Source organism: Plecotus auritus, assembly GCF_963455305.1.
Source record: "Plecotus auritus genome assembly, chromosome: 2".
Taxonomy (NCBI): Eukaryota; Metazoa; Chordata; class Mammalia; order Chiroptera; family Vespertilionidae; genus Plecotus; species Plecotus auritus.
This window is the reverse complement of record NC_137771.1, coordinates 32,602,542-32,628,847: the sequence shown is the minus strand read 5'-3', so window position 1 is coordinate 32,628,847 and position 26,306 is coordinate 32,602,542. Positions and strand designations below refer to the sequence as shown.

At 46.0% G+C, this 26,306-nt stretch overlaps 1 protein-coding gene across 1 annotated transcript in view; it reads left to right on the top strand.

The window, feature by feature from the left end:
• The first annotated feature begins 24,147 nt into the window (after positions 1-24,147).
• ACOT11 (acyl-CoA thioesterase 11) overlaps positions 24,148-26,306 on the top strand; it is a 47,852-nt gene continuing 45,693 nt past the window's right edge. The window contains exon 1 of the mRNA XM_080656937.1: positions 24,148-24,271. Coding sequence (XP_080513063.1) covers positions 24,239-24,271 — 33 coding nt within the window. The 5' untranslated portion in view covers positions 24,148-24,238. The remainder of the gene's footprint in view (positions 24,272-26,306) is intronic.

The window sequence follows — 26,306 nt, the reverse complement described above, 5'->3', positions numbered from 1 at the left end:
CAGTGTTCTTTTGGCATTTCCCCAGCCACTCAAAAGTTTCAGTGGTGTGAAGTTTCAGTGGTGTGAAGACCAGTCCCCATTACCAGCTACGTGGTGTCCCACTTAAGTGTCCACACATCAGCCATGTGGTACCCCCTCAGAGGTCTGAGTAGCAGCCAAGTGGGCCCTCCCTCCAAACACTTAGGTCTGGTATCCACACCGCTTCCTTTTCATTCCTCAGTTCTGAACAGAGTAGCTGCTTTTGGCAGTTACTGGTAGCCGATTGCCTCAGCCCTGGGAGCAGTAGCTGCTTCCTGTAGTCATTAATATCTGGGTTATATCAGCATCCTCTTTTTGTTCTTCCAGACTCCCAGCATTGCAACACCAATTCCCTAAATTAAATCCCTCTGTCTGAGACTCCTAGCATGGCTTGTCCCTCTAGCTGGACCTGCTATAGTGGGAGAGCCATATCTCTAGATCCTTTTTCCTCAGTTATTTTGTCCAATTTACTGGGTGCCATGACCTTTACTGTGAGAGACCATAATGCAGGTAGAGGCTCCCAGCAGTTGGGAGAGGCTGGATTATGACGAGGAAACAAACACCCCCAGAGTCCAGTGGCCTAACACAACAAGGGCTTATTTCTTGCTCACATCAATGTGCCCATTCTGAGCCAGCTAGGGACTCAGCTCCATGTTCTCATTCCAGCTACCATAGTGAAGGTTGCCCCTCAGCCTAAAGAGAAGAGATAAATCATGCACTGACTTAAAGCTCCCAACTAGAAGAAACCATGTGACTTGGTAGAAGCAGTCACATGGCCCAGCCTAACGATGAAGGAGGCAGGAACACGTGATTCTACCATACATCTAGGTGGAAAACCAGAATCTCTGTGAACTGCACTAGTGATCATACTAGCAAACCTACTGTACAAAGCAACCAGGTCAGCTTAGAACAGGAGGATGGGGGGCTCTGTGCAGAAAAAGAGTGGGTCTGATAGACCACCTGATATAATGGAACGGTGACAGAGATAGCCACAGTGTAAAAGCTCAGAGCGCTGCAACTGCCCAGATCTAATGGATGAGGATAAGTGAAGGAAAACAGTACAAGGGAAAACAAAAATACGTAGAAACTCCAAGAAAAACAAACAGCTCTATAAGAAAGGAAATGTGACAGTACCCAATTGGCTCTGATGTAACTAATATTCCCCTAGTTGATAATAATGTAAAGACTGTACATTGAAATCAATCTATAGTCAAAGCTTTGAAGATTTAATTATGGTTACAGAACACAATTTCATGTCAACAACCTTGACAATTTAAAAATTCAGATAGGGAAGCTGAGAGGCAGAAGCTAAAGGGGGAAGTAAAGGCCCTCATATCCTTTACAAAGTGCAGAGTCAGGCACTGATGTCTATGGATTACGGAACAATGGAAAAAAGTGTGTGTGTATTACTTAACACTACAAAAGTAATCATGGAGAAGTTAAAAACACTGATAGGACACTGTGGGGTGTGGGGAGAGAGGAGTTATGATGGTGGTATATGTTATCACCTATCATGGAAGAATGGCTATAGATAACGTTTAAAACTGATAAAGCAAGAAATGGCCATATAAGCTCATTATTTGTAAAGATGTAGATACCAACCAGAAGAAATAGCTAAAAGAGTTAAGAAGTGTTGGTTCTTGGGAGCAGGACTGGCAGTTAAGAGAAGAGGGATAGAGTACAGTTGCTTTTTAGTATAAATCTTTCCAAATTAAAACTACTTAATTTTGAAACCATATGCATATATTTCTTTGGTTAAAAAGTCATTAAAGCCGTGGCTGGTTTGGCTCAGTGGATAGAGCGTCGGCCTGCGGACTGAAAGGTCCTGGGTTTGATTCCTGATTAGGGCACATGCCGGGGTTGTGGGCTCGATCCCCAGTAGGGGGCGTGCAGGAGGTAGCCGATCAATAATTCTCTCATTGCTGTTTCTATCTCTCCCTCTCCCTTCCTCTCTGAAATCATAAAACTATATTTTAAAAAAAGTCTTTAAACTAAAATTATGTTTTAGAAAAGGCTTATACAAACAGATGAAGAAACTGGATATCAAAGAAATTAAGTGACATGCTCAAGGTCCGAGAGCTTATCGGTGGCAGGCCCTTTAATGTTAGTCTAGGGCCGTGGTCGGCAAACTGCAGCTCGCGAGCCACATGCGGCTCTTTGGCCCCTTGAGTGTGGCTCTTCCACAAAATACCACATGTGGGCATGCTCGTACATTGCGATTGAAACTTCGTGGCCCATGCACAGAAGTCGGTTTTTGGCTCTCAAAAGAAATTACAATCATTGTACTGTTGATATTTGGCTCTGTTGACTAATGAGTTTGCCAACCACTAGTCTAGGGTTTATTTCACATGCTCACACAAGCCATTCGACAAAATTCATTGAGCATCTACTTTGGGTGGGATGTGATGTCAGGTGCTAGGGTCAAGAGGAATAAGTCCTTACGCTTCATAGTCTAGTGCAGAAGGGCCAACACTCCAACCAGTCCTTATAATGCAGTGTGGTTACATGATCATGGGATTGTGTAAAATTTGAAAAAGTAAGCTACTTTAACCACAGTCAGTTGAGATTGCTGTCTCTTTCCACTTTGACTTCTTCATAAATCTTCCACTTGTACTGGGTGGTGTTGGAATGGCTGTGGGTTTTTGTGAGGTGACTAAAAGGAAAATTGTGTTGGAAATGCATTTAGTGTAGGTTTAGTGGTATACATTTATGTGGTTCTCAGTCATTTCTGTGTATAGTTATGTTATTACTAATTATGCTAGCATAGGAATAAAGTAATAATTAATGCCCTCTCCCTAAAATCAAGAGCAAAGAGAGGATGTTGGGATCTTACTACTACTATTTAAGGTTGTGCTGGAGTTTCTAGTCAGGACAATCAGGTAAGACAAAAAAATAAAAGGCCTATAGATTGGAAATGAAAACATAAAACTATCTTGCCCAGCTGGTGTGGCTCAGTGGTTGAGCATTGACTCATGCACCAAGAGGTCACTGGTTCGATTTCCAGTCAGGGCTCATACCCCAGTTGTGGGCTTGATCCTCAGTAGGGGGCATGCAGGAGGCAGCCAGCCAATCACTGTTTCTCTCTCATTGATGTTTCTATCTCTCTCACCCTCTCCCTCTCTCTCTAAAAGTCAATACAAACTTAAGAAAAATAGCAAAACTGTCTTAATTTGTAAATATGGTCATCTATGAAGAAAATTGTAAGGAATTTACAAAATGCGACTAAAACTATGAGTTTAGTAAGTGCGGGAAGCCACCGCTTTCCCAATACTGTCATAAGAGTGCACCAAGGAACGCAGAAGGCTGATGGACCTTGAGTGTTAGCAGGGCTAACACCAAGCACCATTGTTCTGTTGAGACAGCGGTGGCTCAAAGCAATTTCCTGACCTAATAGCCTCAAAGTAAATGTTTACTGGACCTTACTGATCTTTACTGACCTTAGAGACGGTCTGTCTGCTACCTGTTTGCTGTGCTTTACTGAGGGCAAGATGTGTATCTAAAACTGAATAAAAAGCAGATAAGGCCAGGTTTTGGTGCGCCTCTCCAAGAGAGAGGTCTCCACCTGGCCCCCATGCCTTCCAAATTCATATTTTTTGTCTAGTGTTTTCATTTGTGCATTGACCCCTTCTTCAGATCCTGAAACCCTAGCCATGCAGGTTGCAGCAAGTAAGTTTCAAGATATATACTTAATATACAAAAAGCAATTGTATTCTTATATACTAGCAATATTCTGATTGAAATAGAAAAACTTTATTTTTAGTTTTAGAAATTGACAAACTGATTCCAACATTGAAAAGAAATTCCACTTATACAGAATTCTAGAAAATACAAACTAATCTAGAGTGACAGAGGCAGCTTATTGTTTGCCTAGGGATGTGGAGAAGCGGGCAGTGTGGAACAGAAGGGAGAGATTACAAAGGGCCATAAGGAAACTTTGGGGGTGAAGAACCTGTTCATTACCTTGATTGTGGTGATGTTTTTATGGATATATCTATATCTAAAATAAATGTCAAAACTCATCAAATTATATATTTTAAATATATGCATTGTATTGTATGTAATCTCAATAAAGCTATAAAAGCAGAAAGAGAGATTGGTTAAATAAATTTGAGTAGATCCATAGGAGAAATACTATGTAGCAATGAAAATGATGGAAAGGAAGGAGAACACCATGTGACTACCCAGGCAGGGAATGGACTGAAAACAATAAGCCAAGAAACACAGGGATTATCAGCAGCACCAGACGCTAAGAGAACAGCATGGAATAGCCTGTCCCTTTGAGCCTTCAGAGAGAGCACAGCCCGGTCAGCACCTTGGCTTCAGACTTCTAGCCTCCAGAATTTGGAGAAAATAAATTTCTGTTGTTCAGAGCTACAAACAAAACAAAACAAAAACAAAAACTATGGAAAGACATTTAGGATAATCATTGAGAGGAAAAAAATCATATTACAAGGTAGTATATAGCTCTGACCGGTTTGGCTTGGTGGATAGAGTGTCAGCCTGAGGATTGAAGGGTCCCAGGTTCGATTGCGGTCAAGGGCACGTACCTTGGTTGCGGGCACATCCCCAGTAGGAGGTGTGCAGGAGGCAGCTGATCGATGTTTCTCTCTCATCGATGTTTCTAACTCTCTATCCCTCCCTCTTCCACTCTGTAAAAAAAATAAATAAAATATATTTAAAAAAAAGATAGTATGTGGTCACTTATTTTTTGGATAACCTGAATATCTCTAGTGGTCACTGTTTGATTACAAGTAGTGTCACATTAAAATTAATCCATGATGAGGAAAACCAAGATGGCGGCATAAGGTATACACCTGTACGTGCTGCCTCTCACAACCACACCAAAACTACAACTAAAAGACAAAACGACTGTCACCCAGAACCACGGGAAAGCTGGCCGAGTAGAAGTTCTACAACTAGAAGGAAAGAAAGAAGCTCATTGAGACTGTGTAGGAGGTGCAGAGGCATGGAAAAGCAGAGGTATGGAGGTGTGTGAATCGGGCTGGCGACTGGGTGCGCTGTTTCTTTCAATTGTAAGGGAGATACAAGCTCCCAACTGCTCTGAACTCCAGTTTTTGGAGAGACTCTGGGGACCCAGACTCATATGGGGAGAAACTGGACTGTCTGGCATCGGGTCAGAAAGTGAGGGTGGCTTTCTCGCAGAGGTGCATGCAGGAATCATTGTTTACTGCTCAGGGGTGCGGGACACGGGGACGCAGAAAGGTGGAGATGCGGAAATGTGGAGACGCAGAGACAGCTAACTGGCAGCCATCGCTGTTTGCCATGCCCTAGTGATCCCCTGAGACCCCGCCCCACCCAATTTACAAACCCACCCGAGCTGTGCTCAGCAGCTTATGAATGGCCTGCCCTTTCGAAGCTTAACCTAATAAATTGCAGCTGGGTCAGAGAGCTCCAAAACTTCCAAACCCCAAACAAAGAGGAGAAATCTGCAGATCTCATTGTAGTTCCTGCTGGGTGGCCTTAGACAGTAGCTGACTTGCACCTCCTTGAAGATCCAGGAGCCAGTGTACCTAGTGGTCAGAGTGAGACAACACCAGATTTCAACTCCTCAATACATAAGTGACACACTCAAGAGGCAGACTCAGTGAGCACCAAAGCCCCACTGAAGCAAGTCCTGCCCCATAAGGGTTTCTCCAGCACAGAAGTTCTTCCATTATAGACACAGCTGATCCTCACAGCCAATTGGCCTGGAGATCAATTCCTCCCAGTGTACCAACGACAATCAAGGCTTAACTACAACAAGACTGTGCACCCAGCCCACAAAGGGGTGCACCAAGAGTGTCCACCTCAGGTGATTGGGGAGGCTGAGCCACTGGGCCCTATAGGTCACCTACCACACAAAGCCACTCCATCAACACAGGGAAGCAGCCAAAATGCGAAGACAAAGAAACATGTCATGAATGAAAGAAATGGAGGAAAGAAAACTACTGGATATAGAGTTCAAAACCACAGTTATAAGGTTACTCAAGAATCTTCTAGAAACTGCCGAGAAACTTAGTGAGACCTTCAAGGATCTTAATGAGAATGCCAAAAAAAAAAAAAAAAAAAAAAAAAAAGGAAAAGGACCAGTCAGAAATTAAGCATACAATGACTGAAATAAAGAATAATATACAGGGAAAGTGGAGCTTATCTGAAGCCTGAGAATCCACAACTGCGGCACCCCAGGAACAGCTGCGAGCCCCAGAACAACGCTCCCCAACTGGCGCAAGCACACGGGTTCAGAGAAGCTCTACACTCCACCACGGAAAGGTCAGATTTCGCCTGGGATAAGGTGAGGTCTCTGGTCCCGGCGGGAGAGAGGAACGCGCGTTTTGCGGGAGCTGGAGGACCAGGGAAGTCTGTGCCTAGAAAAATCCGTGGCTGTAGGGGCTGGCGTGATCTGTGACTGTGGAAGGGGGTCCTCAGAGCTGCTAAGAGAAGGGCACTCTAAAAAGCAACCCATTTTGATCTGAAGTGCAGGGACACCCTAAGAATTTCAGGCAGTCCAGACTTACGCGCAGCCCGTGCGCTCCCTGGGTGCCTGGGCTTACTCGCAGTCCCGGAGTTCGCACACTTGGGCTTTTTCCTCTTCAAATCCTTGCTTCTGATTACTAAGCCCAATACATAGGATCACCCAGTTGGGGACACCCTGGGAGACTGCAGGGGAAGGTTGTTTTTCTGGAACCTGGGGATCGGAGCGGGGAGTGACCATCAGAGAGTCAGCTCTGAGGCAGACCACTCCCACAGGCCCGTGGCGAGTGGCACAGGGAAAGAAGGCTCTAACACTGCCTAGAGAGGCCATAGATAGACCCGGAAGTCAATCCAGAAACACTGCCACCCAGGGGCTGAATCACAAATTGACTCTTGTGTAATCAAAAATAAAGGAATACGAGAAATTAAGACACACCACCTGCTTAAAATCAGGACTGGCTTACAACACCGAAGAGCAGTGGATCGCAGGGAACTGCAATACTGTCTGGACTGAGAAACAGGCGTGCCAAACAGAAAAACAGAGGAAGTGAATGACCTTCACTACTCCACATTTTATTTTTACCTTTTATTTTTTTTTTTTATTTTTTTTTTTAATTTTCATTTTTTGCATCTTCTAATCAAGAAACTTTTTTTTCTTTTTTCATCACTTGATTTTACCTTTTTAATGATTACATTTTTATTTTCAATCCGTATTATTACTACTGCTATTTTATCTTTTTTTTTTTTTTTTTTAAAGTGTCATTTTATTTTCTCTTCATTTTATTTTGGGATTAGGATTCTACATTCTATTTTTTATCTTTCCTTTAGCATCGTTTTACTCTATCTCAACTCTACCTTTAGGCCATCACTCTCTTCCTAACCTCCCCCTTTTCAGTGTCCTGTTTGTCTTACCCTTTTACTGCTTTAGATTTTCCCTATTCTTTCTGTTTACCCCTTGTTAAAATTTCACCCTACTTACATATCTAATCTCCAATCCCCTGCTCCAAGTCCACATACACCTCTCCCTTCGCTGTCTGAGTTATCCATAAACTTGTCCTTATCTCTGTCTTTTTGTTGTTGTTTGCTTGAATGTAGATTATATCCAATTTTTATGCTTTTTTTGTGAGATTGTTTTGCTTATTCTTCTTTTGTTTATTTTTTTGTTTGTTTTGTGCTTCAGCTTTCCCTTGCCTCACTCCATATTACTTGGTGTTGTAGTTTGTACTAATCCCCAGGCACTTGTTGCTGGCATTTGCTGGGATTAGTAATTGTTCTATTGGAGTTTTATCCCCAATATATATAGTCTGTTCCCCTTTCTCTCTTAGTCAATTTCTTGTCTCTCTTACTTTTTTTTTTTCTCTTTACTTTCCCTTTTCCCAATTTCATTTTCACACTCCTATTTTCTTTTCTTTCTTTCTTTCTTTCTTTCTTTCTTTCTTTCTTTCTTTCTTTCTTTCTTTCTTTCTTTTTTCCTCTTCTTCTTTCTCTCCTATCACCTAATTTGCCTTTCTCTGGTGGTCACCTTTATTGGAGGTTATTAATATCGTGAATACATTCCTGTTCAGTGCCTTGTGAGTTGTACCTGGTAGTGCTGTATTTTGTGCCTTTAAATCAACCCAGGAGAGAGAGAACTACATAACCAGACACCCAGAGAAGAGAGACCATGGGGAGACAAAGAAGCAGCCCGCATATGAAAGAAAAGCAGGCATCACCAGAAAAGGAAGTAAACGAAATGGAGGCAAGCAACCTGCCAGAGAAAGAATTCAGAGAAATGGTCATAAGGTGGCTGAAAAGAATGGAAGACAAATTCGACAATATGAGCAAGAATCAAGAGGAAATGAAGAAGAACCAAGAAGAAATGAAAAATGACATCGCTGCTGTAAAGAACTCAATAGAAAGCATCAAGAGTAGACTAGAAGAAGCAGAGGACCGCATCAGTGAGCTAGAAGACAAGATGGAAAAAAATACCCAAGAAAAGCAACTTCTAGAAAAAAAAATTAAAAGGCAGGAGGAGAGTCTAAGGGAACTTTGGGACAACACGAAACAAAACAACATCCGCATAATAGGGGTTCCAGAAGGAAAGGAAGCTGAGCAAGGAATAGAAAACCTCTTTGAAGAAATAATGACAGAAAATTTCCCAGATATAGGGAAGAAAAAACCCACACAAATCCAAGAAGCTCACAGAGTCCCAAGCAAAATGAACCCCAAAAGACCGACGCCAAGGCACATTATAATTAAATTGGCAAACACCAACGACAAAGTAAGAATCTTAAAAGCAGCAAGAGAGAGACAGAAAGTTACATACAAAGGAACCCCCATCAGACTAGCAACTGATTTCTCAACAGAAACTCATCAGGCCAGAAGGGAATGGAATGAAATATACAAAGTCATGCAAAGGAAGGGGCTGAATCCAAGAATACTGTACCCAGCAAGGCTGTCAATCAAAATTGAAGGTGAAATCAGGAGCTTCACAGACAAAAAAGGACTAAGGGAATTTATTACCACCAAACCAGCAATGCAAGAAATGCTAAAGGGTCTACTGTAAAAAAAAAAAAAGAAAGAAAGAAAGAAAGAAAGAAAGAAAGAAACAGGAAGCGAAGAAGTAACACAGGGGTAAAGAATAGGAATGGCGACAAATAAGTACCTATCAATAATAACTTTAAATGTAAATGGATTAAATGCCCCAATCAAAAGACATAGGGTAACAGATTGGATAAGAAAACACGACCCATATATCTGCTGTCTACAAGAAACCCACCTCAGAAAAAAAGACGCACACAGACTGAGGGTGAAGGGATGGAAAAAGGTTTTCCAGGCAAATGGAACTGAAAAAAAAGCTGGGGTAGCAATACTTATTTCTGACAAATTAGATCTCAAACTGAAGGACATAACAAGAGATAAGGAAGGCCATTTCATAATACTAAAGGGAGCAATCCAACAAGAAGAAATAACTCTGGTAAACATATATGCACCCAATACAGGAGCACCCAAATACATAAAAAAACTCCTGGAGGATATCAAGGGAGACATTGACAGCAATACAATCATAGTAGGAGACTTTAATACCCCACTATCACCATTGGACAAATCCTCTAAACAAAACATCAGCAAAGAAACATCAATCCTAAATGACTCACTAGACCAGATGGAATTAATTGACATCTTCAGAACATTTCACCCCAAAGCCACAGAATATACATTCTTCTCAAGCGCACATGGGTCATTTTCAAAGATAGACCATATGTTGGGACATAGGCAAAGTCTCTTCAAATTCAAGAAGATAGAAATCATATCAAGCATCTTCTCAGACCACAGTGGCATAAAACTGGAAATCAACTACAATAAAAACAACCCAAAGAAATCAAACACATGGAGACTAAACAGCATGCTATTAAACCATGACTGGGTTACCAGAGAGATCAAAGAAGAAATAAAAAACATCATGACAACAAATGACAATGAAAACACTACAATCCAAAATCTATGGGACACAGCGAAAGCAGTCTTGAGAGGGAAGTTCATAGCTCTACAAGCCTACTGCAAAAAACAAGAAACAGGGGTAATAAATTACCTAACCCAACAACTCAAAGAGTTAGAAAAAGAGCAACAAGAAAAGCCCAGTGTAAGCAGAAGGAAGGAAATAATAAAGATCAGAGCACAGATAAACGACATAGAGACCAAAGAAACAATACAAAAGATCAACAAAACCAAGAGCTGGTTCTTTGAAAGGATAAACAAGATTGATGAACCTCTAGCCAGGCTCACCAAGAAGCAAAGGGAGAGGACCCAAATAAACAAGATCAGAAATGAAAGAGGTGAAATAACAACAGATCCCGCCGAAATACAAAGGATTGTTAAAAAATACTACGAACAACTCTATTCCAACAAACTGGACAACCTGGAGGAAATGGACATATTCCTAGAAAAATATAACCTTCCAAAACTCAATCAGGAAGAATCTAAACAGCTCAACATGCCAGTAACTATGGAAGAAATTGAAGCAGTCATCAAAGAGCTTCCGGCAAACAAAAGCCCGGGGCCAGATGGCTTCACAGGAGAGTTCTACCAAACATTCAAGGAAGAACTAAAACCTATCCTCCTCAGACTATTCCAAAAAATTCAAGAGGAAGGAACACTTCCAAGCTCCTTCTATGAAGCCAGCATCACCCTAATACCAAAACCAGATAAAGACAACACAATGAAAGAGAATTACAGGCCAATATCCCTCATGAATGTAGATGCCAAAATCCTCAACAAAATTCTAGCAAATAGGATCCAGCAGTACATCAGAAAGATCATACACCATGACCAAGTAGGGTTTATCCCAGGAATGCAAGGATGGTTCAATATCCGCAAATCAATAAATGTGATACATCACATAAACAAATTGAGAGATAAAAATCACATAGTCATATCAATTGATGCAGAAAAAGCATTTGACAAAATCCAACACCCTTTCTTGATAAAAACTCTCAACAAGGTGGGAATAGAAGGATCATACCTCAACATCATAAAAGCTATATATGATAAACCCACAGCTAACATCATACTCAATGGGCAAAAACTAAAACCATTTCCCCTAAGAACAGGAACAAGACAGGGATGCCCACTCTCACCACTCCTGTTTGACATAGTACTGGAAGTATTAGCCACTGCAATTAGACAAGAAGAAGAAATAAAAGGCATCCAAATTGGAAAAGAAGAAGTAAAGCTGTCATTATTTGCAGATGACATGATATTGTACATAAAAAACCCGAAAGACTCCATCAAAAAACTAACAGACTTAATAAATGAATTCGGCAATGTAGCAGGATACAAAATTAACACCAAGAAATCTATGGCATTTCTATACACCAACAATGAACTTACAGAAAGAGAGACTAAAAAAGCAATCCCATTTTCCATCGCACCAAAAAAATTAAGATACTTAGGAATAAACCTAACCAAGGAGGTAAAAGACCTATATGCGGAAAACTACAGGACACTGAAAAAAGAGATAGAGGAAGATGTAAACAGATGGAAGAACATACCATGTTCATGGATTGGTAGAATCAACATCATTAAAATGTCCATACTACCCAAAGCAATCTATAGATTCAATGCACTCCCCATTAAAATACCAACGGCGTATTTCACAGACCTAGAAAGAACTCTCCAAAAATTCATCTGGAATAAAAAAAGACCCCGAATAGCCACAGCAATCCTGAGAAAGAAGAATAAAGTAGGAGGGATCTCAATACCAGATTTCAAGCTGTATTACAAAGCCACTGTCATCAAAACAGCCTGGTACTGGCACAAGAACAGACATATAGATCAATGGAACAGAATAGAGAATCCAGATATCGACCCAAACCAATATGCGCATTTAATATTTGACAAAGGAGGCATGAGCATACAATGGAGTCAAGACAGTCTCTTTAATAAATGGTGTTGGGAAAATTGGACAGATACATGCAAAAAAATGAAACTAGATCACCAACTTACACCATACACAAAAATAAACTCAAAATGGGTACAGGACTTAAATATAAGACGGGAAACCATAAAAATACTAGAGGAATCCACAGGCAGCAAAATCTCAGACATATGCCAAAAGAACTTTTTCAGTGACACTGCCCCTAGGGCAATGGAAGCCAAACAGAAAATAAACAAATGGGACTACATCAAAATAAAAAGCTTTTGCACAGCAAAAGAAACCATCAACAAAACAACAAGAAACCCCACTGTATGGGAGAACATATTTGCAAATGGTATCACTGATAAAGGTTTAATTTCCAACATCTACAGGCAGCTTACACAACTTAATAAAAGGAAGATAAATGATCCAATAAAAAAATGGGCAACGGACCTAAATAGAAGCTTTTCGAAAGAAGACAGAAGGAAGGCCAAGAGACACATGAAAACATGCTCAAAGTCACTAATTATCCGAGAGATGCAAATCAAAACAACAATGCGATACCATCTCACACCTGTCAGAATGGCTATCATCAACAAATCAACAAACGACAAGTGTTGGCGAGGATGCGGAGAAAAAGGAACCCTCGTGCACTGCTGGTGGGAATGCAGACTGGTGCAGCCACTGTGGAGAACAGTATGGAGTTTCCTCAAAAAACTGAAAATGGAACTCCCATTTGACCCAGTAATCCCACTTCTAGGAATATATCCTAAGAAACCAGAAACACCAATCAGAAAGGATATATGCACCCCTATGTTCATAGCAGCACAATTTACAATAGCTAAGATTTGGAAACAGCCTAGGTGCCCATCAGCAGATGACTGGATCAGAAAACTATGGTACATCTACACAATGGAATACTATGCTGCCGTAAAAAAGAAGGAATTACTACCATTTGTAGGCACTTGGATGGAATTAGAGAACATTATGCTAAGTGAAATAAGCCAGTCAATGAAAGAAAAATACCACATGATCCCACTCATTTGGGGATAATGAAAAACATTATAAACTGATGAACAAAAAGATAGTTACAGAGGCAGTAAAGCATCAAACAGACTGTCAAATTACAGTGGTAAGGTTAGGGACAGGTGGGGGAAATAAGAGATCAACTGAAGGACTTATATGCATGTATATAAGAGTAACCAACGGATGCAAAACATTGGGGGGTGAGGGCATGTATGGGAGTGGGGTGGGGGTGGGGGGCAATGGTAAGATATGTACACATATAATACCTTAATAAAAATTTGAAAAAAAAAATAAAAAATAAATAAATAAATAAATAAAAAAATATATTAAAAAAAAAAAAAAAAAGAATAATATACAGAAATCCAACAGTAGACTAGAGGACCCCAAGGATCAAACCAAAGATTTGAAATATGAGGAAGCAAAAACACCCAACCAGAAAAACAAAAAGAAAAAAGAATCCAAAATTATGAAGATAGTGTAAGGAGCCTTTGGGACAACTTCAAGCGTACCAACATCTGAATTATGGGGGTGCCAGAGAAGAGAGAGAGCAAAATATTGAAAACCTATTAGAAGAAATAATGACAAAAAACTTTCCCTACCTGGTGAAAGAAATAGACTTACAAGTCCTGGAAGTGCAGAGAACCCCAAACAAAAGGAATCCAAGGAGGACCACACCAAGACACATCATAATTAAAATGCCACGGGCAAAAGACAAAGAGAGAATCTTGAAAGCAGCAAGAGAAAAACAGTTAGTTACCTACAAGGGAGCACCCATACGACTGTCAGCTGATTTCTCAACAGAAACTATGCAGGCCAGATGGGAGTGGCAAGAAATATTCCAAGTGATGAATAGCAAGAACCTACAACTAAGATTACTCTACCCAGCAAAGCTATCATTCAGAATTGAAGGTCAGATAAAGAGCTTCACAGATAAGAAAAAGCTAAAGGATCGCTTCTCGGCCTTTTGGCTAAGATCATGTGTAGAAAAAGCTAAAGGAGTTCATCATTGCCAAACCAGTATTATATGAAATGCTGAAGGGTATTCTTTAAGAAGAGGAAGAAGAAGAAAAAAGTAAAGATAAAAATTATGAACAACAAAGTGACAACAAATACATATCTATCAACAAGTGAATCTAAAAATCAAGTCAATAAAAAACCTGATGAACAGAATAAACTGGTGAATATAATAGAATCAGGGGCATAGAAAGGGAGTGGACTGACAATTCTCGGGGGGAAAGGGGTGTGGGGGGTGCGGGAAGAGATTGGACAAAAATCGTACACCTATGGATGAGGACAGTGGCAGGGGGTGAGGGCATGGGGTGGGGTGGGAACCGGGTCGAGCGGAGCTATGGGGGGAAAAAAGAGGAACAATTGTAATAATCTGAACAATAAAGATTTATTTTAAAAAAATTAATCCATGAGCCCGGCTGGCACGGCTCAGTGGTTGAATGTCGACCTATGAACCAGGAGGTCTCATTTCTATTTCTGGTCAGGGCACATGCCCGGGTTGCAGGCTCGATCCCCAGTAGGGGGTGTGCAGGAGGCAGCCAATCAATGATTCTCTCTCATCATGATGTTTCCATCTCTTTCTCCCTCTCTCTTCCTCTCTGAAATCAATAAAAATATATTTAAAAATTAATTTACGGTTTATTATGCTAACCCATTGCCACCCTGCCAAGTCCACCTTTCCCATATGTTTCTGGGTGTCCTCAAATGTGACTCACTGCTCTTGGAAAGCAATCTCCGTGGTCATTTGCTGTGGCTGACACCTGGGGCCTCTGCTGAGCTGAGGCACCTACATTAATGCTGCACCAGAGACAGGCCTGGGCTGCAGCCATGTTCCTGCTCCGACAAGCTCAGCCTTAGGGTGCTCGAGCGCCGCCCAGGCAATGTGACCAGGGGAAGGGCCCCCTGTAGTTGCACAGCCAGAGGTCCCCACAGGAGACTGGTTGGGCCCCAGGTGTCGCTGAGCTCAGCGTGGCAGCTCTCCCCTTTTCTCCCAGAGGCGCTGGGGCAGGATGAGTTCAAGTGCCCGCCCCTGGGAGGTGTCTGAAATGACTGATCCCTCCCACTCTCCCATCCTGTGTGGAATGCACTCCTGCTGCCAAACTCCTCTTCCCCAGATACGCAGTCTTTCAGGGACTGCCATCATCCCCTGTCCAGTCCCTTCTAAGTTTGCCACATGAGCCTGTACCCAAACATGAACACTGGTGGAGGTTTTTCTAGGCAGCTCCTCCATGTTTATGATTGCATCATATGTTATATATTTCATATCTATCATATCATATATCACACCACATCACATATATCCATACTAGTACACGCAATGGGAGGAGGAGGGGTGCCTCCATCTCCCCCAGTCAGCATGTCTACATCTTTCAGCTCTAGTCTAGCTGGAAGCACAGACCCCAAAATATCAACAAGGATTCTATGAGTAAAGAGAGATCATAGATGGTATCTATTTTCTTTCTCCTTTTCAGACTCCCCATTTTTATTTTTTTCTGTGGATACACAGAAAGGCACCGGCCGTGCATTGGGCTCAGAACCTCATCCCAGCACCCAGCCGTAGTGTTTGGCACATAGTAGGTGCTCAATGAAAGTGTAAACAAATTGGTGTTACTTTTTAAGAGGGCGAGGGGCTGGTTTAGCTTTTGAGCGCCTGCCCTGCTTGCTCCACGTGGACCCGCCAGGTCCAGTCTCTGCTGGGTGCCAGGGATTGACGCCTGCCTCGCGGGGGCGGAGTGTCTGGCGCCAGCGGGTGCCCTGGACCTTTGTGAACCGCAGGCTCAGCAGCCCGCGGAGGGGTGGGGTGCTCCACCCGCTCCCGTGAGGGGGAGGAGAAGGGACCCGGCTCCTCCAGGAACTCACCCAGCGCCCCGCCCCTCCCATGCCTCTGCCCGACTGCTTCCTGTGCCTCCTTCCAGCCTCCTGCAGCCTCCCCCAGGAGCCTCTGCTCTGGGACTTCGGATGCTTGTTTCAGAGCCTCTCCAGCGACGGCTTCTCTGTTGTTCCCATTCGGCTCCTCCTGCAAGCTGTGGGACTAGAGTGTCCCACCACTTGGGTAAGGGCCCAACCACCAGCAGTCGCTCCCCCACTTCCCTGCCTCAGAAGAGCCACCTTCCCTGGGATCCTCCTGCTGTGGGCTCCTCCTCCGTCCCAGCACCCTCCCTATCAGATCTGCCTCTATGCGGGTACTGGGCTCCAGGGAGTGCCTGGTGCACTTGTGCTTGGGCGGGCTGGGGCAGCGGCATCTGGGATTTGAGCTGGGATGGGCAGGCCTCTCACTAGGATGGAGGAGGCTGGCCCTGGGGAGGGCCTAAGGGCACAAGACTCAGAGTCCAGAGTGTGTGAAGCCACTGCTGACTCACTTGGGCACTGTGTGCGTGTGCGTGTGTGTGTGTGTGTGTGTGTGTGTGTGTTGGGGAGCACTAGCCCATGTTGTGAGTAACTTTCCTGCAAGGACCCAATCGAGGAAGTCAGGCTTGGCCCAGACCCCCAGCAGCTGGGCCAAGGAGGGGGTTCAGCCTCCACAGGAGGATGTGTGAGAGAAGGGGAAGGAGGGCGTGTTTGAGCCTGCTGGGCAGCAGGGAGTTCAGGGCTGGCTGGACAGCATCCTGACTCTGGTTAGCATTCCCTCCTCCCAACCCCCACCTCTCTGTGTCTTCTCGTCCCTGCATCATTGAACAGGTTGTTCGCTGCTCTCCTTGCCCAGCTTCTCCTGAAAGGGCAGTGTGCGGTCTGAGAGGCGCCTGGCCTTGAAGCAATGTTTAGGTCACCTCCACTTCCTATCTTGCTGGTATCACTACCTCCTTCCTCTGTTCCACCCTTCTGTCCTCCTCCCCATTTATCCCACAACTTCCTTTATTGTATCATGCCATGCCCAGGGGCCCCCAGAAAGAACTGGGAGTCTTTAGCTTGGAGAATAGGAGAGGATGACAACATACTTGCATTCTTTCATTCATTCGTGCATTCATTCATTCATACATGTATTTACTTCCATTCACTCACACATTCCCTTGTTCTTGCCCATTCAATTACTCATTCCTTCATTCTTTGGACACTGAACATCTACTATTGATCAAGACCCTGAATATTTAGTGGGAGGGGGGCAGGATACCCTGATGAATCAACACTGCCAGCTTGCTCATGGTCAAGAAGGAGAAATTAACATAAACCAGTCCAATCTAAGAGAAAAAAAAACAGCACGAGAGAGAAAGAAAGGGCTGTGAAGTGTGTGTGTGTTTGTGTGAGGGGACTGAGGACACAGAGGGAGAGGATGTAATTTCCACTTAGGAGGGGCCCAAAAGACTTCCTGGAGGTGGTGCCACTTGAGCTGGGCCTTGTTGGGGGCAGGGTTGGGATGTAGAGTTATTAGAGGGCATCAGAATAGAGAGAACAGCAGGAATGGAGGAAACCCCAGGTGTGTGAAGCCCCATGGGAAGCCCTGCTCCTGGCTTGAGAAGACTAGAAGCAGTACGTCTGGACAGGGAGGCTAGGGCCAGGCAGAGGACAGGACGGGTGCTCCCACATCTCTGCCAATGTCACAGGCCAGAGAGCAGCTTTGTTCTGGGTGACCTAGAGCCATGGTCATGGGTTGACGGCAAGACCCACCTGCCTAGTAGAACTCCTTAATTGTACAGGCAGCCTTAGACGGAGCGAGCTCTTCGTCTGGGAGCTATGCAAGTGGAGGCTGGGTACTAGGGGTATGTGTGTGGTGGGTAGAGCTATAGGTTCTGGCCCATGGACGGGTTCAGCTAGGACAGTGCCAAAAGTGGGAGCTGGAGTGGATGCTGTCAGAGGTCCCCTCCTACCTAGAAAGTCTGTGGTCCTATCTGGGAAAACGAAAAGGCCCTTCCTGGGAGTTTGGTTATTCACTAATTCATTTCTTCATTTGCTCCTATACTCCTCCCTCCTCCTCCCTCCCTCCCTCCCTCTCTCCCTTCCTTATCATTTAGTCACTAAACCCTTGCTCTGGGCCGGCACTGTGCTGAGAACTCATGACTCAGATGAGGTCCCTGCCCTTGTGCGTTCCCAGTCTGATGGTGGAGACAGACGGTGCCTGACGATGACAATGAAGTATCACCATGGAATACAGATGGAGATTTTTTTCATTGTTTTGTCATTGAATGGTGAATTAGAGCTGGGATATGGACCTGAAGAATTAACACAAACATTTGTCCTCCAGCCAGGAAGGCTCCCTTGGTGGGGCCAGATCAAGGATGTAATGTGGGAAAAGAAGTATTTGTGGGAGAAAATACTCTGGGCTTACTGGGCTTAAGAGGGAGGCTTTCGCCGTGCTGGTTTTGCTCAGTGGCTAGAGCATCGGCCTGAAGAGTCCAGTGTTCGATTCTGGTCAAGGACATGCACCTTGGTTGCAGGCTCGATCCCGGCCCTGGTTGGGGGTGTGTGTGGGAGGCAACCAATCGATGTGTCTCACTCACATTGATGTTTTTCTCTCAGTGTCTCTCCCTCTCCCTTCCACTCTCTCTAAGTATCAATGGAAAATTATCCTCGGCTGAGGATTGGAAAAAAAAAAGTGGCAGGCTTTCTGAGATGTAGGGCACCGCAGAGGTCCCCTCAAGGACCAGGCCTTTGGACTGAGTGCACCATACCTCATCCCACACCAGAAATGAACCAACTGGAATTGGGAACCTCTAGAGATTCCTTGACCAGCTTAAGCTCTAAGCAGACTATGTAGAGTGGTGTTTGAACTTGTGGGCTACAGATTTAGATCAGGGTTCAGATCCTGCTGATAACTCTTCAACTGAGAGACTTTGGACAAATGACTCTTTGCCTTCATTTTCTCCTCTGTCAGAGGATGATCACAGTATCTTCCTCTCTGGGCGAGGCCCACGCTGGTGAGGTGCATGGAGTGCGTGCACAGTGCTGGGCAGGTCAGCAGGGCTGTGATGACGATGATGGTGCTGCTGCTGCTGCTGCTGCTGATATTGATAAACTGTCAGGAGCTGCCTTTGAAATCTTTGGGCCTCATTCTCCCCAGCTGTAAAAGGGAGGGCTGACCTAGCTCACTGGATCTCAAAGTATGGTCCCCGCGCCAGCAAAGTCAGCATCCCTTGAGATCTTATTAGAAATGCCGCTCCTCAGGCTCTCCTGGAGCCGGCCCAGCAGGCTGTATTCAACAAGCCCTCTGGCTGATTTTGATGCTGAAGTTTGAGGACCATTGACCTAGCTATGGCTTATGGCCTCTATCCGTCTGCCTTTCCAAGCCTGTGATTCGTGCAGGCTCTTTCATGTTTCTGGCATTTAGGGCCCTCGTCTGGGAGCTGGTGGGAAAGGGAGGCAGGTATCCATGGAAATAGTCACTGGAGTGCCACCCTGAACAGAACTGCTGATGAGACACAGGGGTCGGTTTTGTAATAAAGAGCAGAGAGGAGAGAGTCCTTTGTGGGTGGGAGGGGCCTCTGTTACTCGTTCCTGATAATAATACTGATTGCCCCTTACTGGACAGCCTCTCAGAAGTCTACCTGCAGCCTCTCTCATTTGATGCCTTGTTGTGGGAGGGGGTGGACAGGACTCTACATCTGAGGTCAGGAGTGGTGCTTCTGGACGCCCTCCTCACTGGGTGACTTTGGGGAGCTCACTTTTCATTTCTGGGCCTTCATGTTTCTGTCTGTAAGATGAGGGGACTAGACTGAGACCGGTGAGTCTGAGCCATGACAGTTCCCTGAAGAGGGTAGGGAGGGGTCAGAGGCTCTCTGGGTTTCCACTCCCGCATCTGCATAGCGAGAGCCTGAGATCGTCCCTGCTGCCTGCCCGAATCCAGTGCGGTTGAATGATATGAACTGTCTCCTCTCCGTGCTGGTTTCCTCATCAGTCCAGGGAATCTCATGACAATGACACCTGTCCTGTTCATCTCATATGGCTTTTACATTGCTGAGCATGTGTTGTTGTTTTTTTTTAATTCTTATTGTTCAGATTATTACAGTTGTTCCTCTCCCCCCCCCCCCCGACCCATAGCTTCCCTCCACCCGGTTCCCACCCCACCCCATGCCCTTACCCCCCACACTGTCCTCATCCATAGGTGTATGATTTTTGTCCAGTCTCTTCCCACACCCCCCACACCCCTTTCCCCCCGAGGATTGTCAGTTCACTCCCTTTCTATGCCCCTGATTCTATTATACTCACCAGTTTATTCTGTTCATCAGATTTTTTATTCACTTGATTTTTAGATTTACTTGTTGATAGATATGTATTTGTTGTTCATAATTTTTATCTTTACCTTTTTCTTCTTCTTCCTCTTCTTACAGAATACCTTTCAGCATTTCATATAATACTGGTTTGGCGATGATGAACTCCTTTAGCTTTTTCTTATCTGTGAAGCTCTTTATCTGCCCTTCAATTCTGAATGATAGCTTTGCTGGGTAGAGTAATCTTGGTTGTAGGTTCTTGCTATTCATCACTTTGAATATTTCTTGCCACTCCCATCTGGCCTGCATAGTTTCTGTTGAGAAATCAGCTGACAATTGTATGTGTGCTCCCTTGTAGGTAACTAACTATTTTTCTCTTGCTGCTTTTAATATTCTCTCTTTGTCTTTTGCTCTTGGCATTTTAATTATGATGTGTCTTGGTGTGGTCCTCTTTGGATTCCTTTTGTTTGGGGTTCTCTGTGCTTCTTGGACTTATAAGTCTATTTCTTTCACCAGGTGGGGGAAGTTTTCTGTCATTATTTCTTCAAATAGGTTTTCAGTATCTTGCTCTCTCTCTTCTTCTGGCACCCCCATAATTCTGATGTTGGTACGCTTGAAGTTGTCCCAGAGGCTCCTTACACTATCTTCATTTTTTTTTCTTTTTTCTTTTCCAGTTGGGTGTTTTTTGCTTCTTTGTATTTCAAATCTTTGACTTGATTCTTGTGATCCTCTAGTCTGCTGTTGGATCTCTGTATATTATTTTTTATTTCAGTCAGTGTATGCTTAATTTCTAGTTGGTCCTTTTTCATATCCTCGAGGGTCTCACTAAATTTATCGGCCTTTTCTAGAAAATTCTTGAAAAACCTTATAACCGTGGTTTTGAACTCTATATCCAGTATTTTGCTTTCCTCCATTTCTGTCATTTGTGACATGTTTCTTTGTCTCTGCATTTTGGCGGCTTCCCTGAGTTGATAGAGTGGCTTTGTGTGGTAGGTGACCTATAGGGCCCAGTGGCTCAGCCTCCCCGGTTACCTGAGATGGACACTCTTGGTACACCCCTTTGTGGGCTGTGTGCACAGTCTTGTTGTAGTTAAGCCTTGATTGTTGTTGGTATCACTGGGAGGAATTGACCTCCAGGCCAATTGGCTGTGAGGATCAGCTGTGTCTACGCTGGGAGAACTTCTGTGCTGGAGACACCCTTATGAGGCAAGACTTGCTTCAGTGGGGCTTTGTTGCTCATTGAGTCTGCCCCCTGAGTGTGTCCCTTATGGATCTGAGGAGTTGTAATCTGGATGGTCCTACTCTGACCCCTGGGTACACTGGCTCTTGGATCTCCAAGGAGGTGCTGATTTAGCCTCTGCCTGAGGCCACCCAGCAGGAGCTACAGAGAGATCTGCAGATTCCTCTTCTTTGTTTGGATTTTGGAGGTACCCAGATGAGACCCAGCTGTGAAGGAATGCAAGCTGCTGTGGGGCCTTGGGCCTTCTTTTGGATGTTCTGGGGCTCTCTGACTCAGCTGCAGTTTGATAGGTAAGTTTAGATTTCAAAGGACAAGGCCATTCATACGCAAAAGCCTCTGTGCACAGTTTGGATGGGGCAGAGTCTCATGGTGGAGCAAACAGCAATGGCTTCCCAGTCAGCCCTGCCCTAAGGGGCCCCCGGGTCTCAGTGTCCCTTGGTAATCGCTGCAAGCACCTCTGAGAGAAAGCTGCTCTCGAGTTCTGCCCGCTGCCAGACAGTCCAGTTTCTCCCCATATGAGTCTGGGTCCCCAGAGTCTCGCCCGGAACTGGAGTTCAGAGCAGTCGGGAGCTTGTGTCTCCCTCTGGCTTGAAAAAGCCATCCACGCCCTCAGTTGCCAGCCCTCTCCATGTGCCTGCTCGCCTCTGTACCTCTGCACTTTACTTCCTCAGCTCCTCTGAGTCTCAGTGTGCTTTTCTCTTCCCTTCTAGTTGTAGAATTTCCACTTAGCCAGCCTTCCTGTGGTTCTGGATGATGTCGTTTTGTCTTTTAGTTGTAGTTTTGAAGTGGTTGTGCGAGGCAGCAAGGTCAGGGTTTACCTATGCCATCTTGGTTTCTCTGCTGAGCATGTTTGTCATTTTCAGAGGCTTCTTGATGCCTAAACCCTGTTGCCTGGCATTCGAGGGCCTCCTCGACAGATTCCCCGCTTTTTTCTGCAAAGTGAGCATCCTCACTGCCTATGACGGCATCCTCTTCTGTTCCTGGTAGGCCTTCCCCTCACCCCTCTTCTCAGCCCAGCCAATCCGTTTTTGTTTGTTTGTTTGTTTGTTTGTTTGTTTTTATTTAATCTTCAATGGAGAATATTTTTCCATTGATTTTTATTTATTTGTTAATTTTTTTGAAATATATTTTTATTGATTTCAGAGAGGAAGGAAGAGGGAGAGAAATAAAAAAAACATAAATGATGAGTGAGAATAATTGATTGGCTGCTTTCTGCACGCCCCCCAGTGGGGATCACTGGGAAGCCTGCAACCCAGGCATGTGCCCTGACCAAACATTGACGTGAGAGAGACACATTGATTGGGTGCCTCCCAAACATGCCCGGACCAAGACCGGGAATCGAACCTGCAACTGAGGTACATGCCCTTGACTGGGAATCAAACCTGGGACCCTTTGGTCCGAGGGCCAATGCTCTAATCACTGAGAAAAGCTGGCCAGGGCCCCATTCAATCTTTAGACCAGCTCTAGCACTGCCTCCTCCAGGAAGCCTCTTGGCTTGCCCCAACCCCAAGTGCCATCCTTGGACCATCTTGCAGTCTTTAAGGTGTGACTTTACTTTCTCATCTGTAGACACTGAACTGCTGACAGACCATAAACAATTTGAGAGCAAGGCCTGAGCTCATAGGGGTGAACACTGGGGTCCTTGACTCCTAGAGCAGGGAGGCTCAGAGGGAGGAGGGAGCACGCCCACAGTCACATAGTGCATATGTGAAAGAACCAGGCCCAGAGCCCAGGGGCCTCAGGCCCAGGGGAGGCAGGATGCGATATGTGATGAATGAAATAGAGGGGCCCAGGGAAGGGCAGAGGCCTCAGAATCAGGGTGACCTCTGTGCCAGCGCAGCTCCGCACTCAATAGCTATGCCACCTGAGGCACGTCACCTACCTTCCCCAAGGGAAGGGACCTCTGGTGGGGTGAGAATGAGGACCATGGTGAGGCCTGATACACAGTAGGTGCTCAGTTATCGTAAGGAGTTCATTATTAGTCCTGATCCACTTGTCCATCCAGCTCCCCTGCCTGGATCGCCACCCCTCTTTATCCCTGAGCCTCTGAGCACTGTATTTTATTGCCCTGTCATAAGCAGCCCCACATGAGCTTCCAGGCCTCCTCATCAAGCCTCTTGCAGGAGTGAGAGGGAGAAGGGGAAAGCCTGGTGGTCTCTCAGGTGATAGTGGCTACAGAGGGGCTAGAATGGGTGCCCAGGGGCTGAGTCCTGTGGAGCCAATGGGGTGGGATGTGGCAGGTGCCACTTTTAGAAAAGTCATGCCACCTATTTTAAGGCAATGAGGGGTGTGCCCTGTCCCTGGCCAGCAGTGGCTGGATGCCAGCAGCCTGGAGAGGTAGGGTGGGGGAGCAGCACTCCCAAGGGTGAAGAGTCCTAGCAGGTGGCTCTGGTATCTCTCTGGGACTTGCTGGCAGCTCCCTGGCCTCCTGCCACCTCCCCACCTGATCCCTTGCACACGAGGGAAGCCTGCAGACGCGGTGGTTCACCAATCTGCCAACCTGGGGCTGGGGATCTGAAGCTTCCAGACTCCTGGGAGCGACCCCAGAGCCAAGAGACCCCGTGGGGAGGATTCAGGGGCTGGAAAGGGGGTGACTAAGTTTGGCTGGAAGCAAAGCGAGTGTCCGGCCAGGAGCCCAGTGGGCGGGCACAGGGCCCCCTGAGGTGGCTGTGCCCCAGCTGGCAGCCTCTTTCCTTCCTGTCCTCCAGGCAGGCACAGGAGCTGCTGTGCGGGGGCGCTAGGAGAAGGGGGGCAGAGGGCAGTCTGCGAGGAGGCTGGGACCTGGGCTCAGCGGGGGCGGGAGCTTGGGAGGAGGAGCGGGAGGAGACTGCCCACAGGCTTCATATGGAGCAGAGCGACTGTTGCTCAGGTGACTCGTGTCTCTTGGAGGGTGCTGCCACCCGCGCGTGCCGCCGGCTAGCTAGCGGGGTCTCAGCCACAATGATGCAGAATGTTGGAAATCAACTGCGCAAGGTATGGAGGGGTGCTGGGGGTGAGTTGGAGGCAAAGGGGCGGGGATGATCTGGGGATCCCGAAAGAGAATTGAAGTTTCCATTTTAAGTCAGAAGTTCTACGTCTCCTCTCTCATTTTCCACGGGCCATTTTCTCACTCTCTTCTGGAAGGAGCAATCGCAGGACCCTGGGCTGGTTTATCACAAGCAGCACGCCCCCACACAAGCCCCAGGGGCTGCTGGCTCCCCAGGCAGGCTGTGTTGAGAGCAATCATGTTCCGCATGTTCTTTGTGTTTGGGATTCTGTGTGTGTGTGTGTGTGTGTGTGTGTGTGTGTGTGTGTGTGTGTGTGTGTTTCTCCCTGCAGAGGTCTGTGTGAGTTTCTGCAGGACACACGAGCTCTGTGGCTGTGTGGTCTCAGAGTTCAGGGCTCAAAGGCGACGTTACAGGGTTTGGGTGTGTGGGCCAGCGCGACAGGGTGAAGCCAGGGTTCTGGGGAGCTGTAAGCTCTTGGCAGAGCAAGTGCAGGAACAAGTGAGGGCTGGTGACACGCGTCCTGCAAGGTGACCTCGCAAACGTTTCCCGGGAACCTCTTAACAGGGACTTTGGAGCTGAGATTAGATGCGGAGGCTCGAGACAGACCCAGCGCTCAGTTGGCTTTTGATCTGGGGAACAGAAGGAGGGTTCAGGACACACTGGCAAAGGTTGTGCTGGGCGTAGAGGGGGTGGCCCCTGAGGATGTTTTCAGGAAAAGCCCTTTTAAAAGGGGCGGGGGCAAGTAAAGAAATCTCCTACCCACCCCCTCCCTCCATCTGCATGATCACCACTGAGCTTGGACTCCGTGCAGACTCTGCCTGGCTCCCCGGTCTCACATCCAGTCCCCTCCACTCCACCTGCTCCTGAGGGCTGCTTCCAAAAAGTAAACGTGATTGTTCCTCACCTTCTCCGATGGCTGCCTTCAGCATAATGTTCACATTCCTTACTTGATACCAAAGGATTTTGGCAATGTGCTCTGCCCATCTCTCCCTCCTCCTTTCACCTTGCCCTCCCCTCTGCATCTAGGATGGCAGCCCTCCTGCACGGCTTGCCCCTGCCTCAGTATACCAACTTTATTCTCTCCTCGCGCTGTTGTACATACTGTACTTCCTGCTAGAGTGACCCCCAGCCTCCCCTCGCCTCCTGCTAACTTGTTTCCCGGGGAAGGTGCTTTTGAGCCCTCAGATCTCAGCTCAGATGCTGCCTCCTCTAAAAAGCTTTCCCCAGATTTCTCTCAGCACAGCGAGCCTCTGTGTTAGTGCCTTCTCACCCTGGACTGAGTGGTGGACTTCCATATAAATCTCTTCCATCAGCCAGTGAGTTCCCCAAGGCACAGTGTTGGGCAGGGCCAAAGCCCCAGGGAATTCTCAATGCCCAGACGGGCACGGGCAAGTTGGAAGCAAGGCCCAGGGTGGGATCTGAGCAGCAGGGTGTCTCCCTCCTGTTCCCTGAGCACAGGGCAGAGAGCAGCTTCCAGGTGGCTGGGCTGTCTGTGTCTTCTCTTACGTTCCATCATCTTTAACTCTTCTCCCGTTGACTTGACTCTTTCCCCATCATCCTCATCAGTAACCGGGGAGAAGGCAGCTGGGGAGGGACGTATCACTGCAACCATTTTACGAAGATAACACTATCCTATTCTGGCACAATTCCTTACATAGTGCTGACCATGCTAGGCCCCAGACCATGCATAAATTAACCCATTCCGCTCTCTAGGAGGCTGGTAAAGCTGTCATCCCCACATCCCAGGTGAGGAAATGGGGGCGCAGGGAAGCTGAGTGACTTGCCCAGGATCACACTGGTAGGAAGGGGCAGAGCTGAGATTTGAACATGAACTCAAATTTGGCTCCAGAGTTTGAGCTCTTGAGAACCTGAGGCTCAGCCTGATGAAAGCCTGGCGTGGGATTCCAACCCACACATCCTGACTCGGAGCCCCAGGGCATTCCTCTTCTTCACAGTGTCACCCACACTGAGTCTGGGAGGGAAGCTGGGTGTGGGGCGTGGAAGTGGACCTGCAAGGTGAC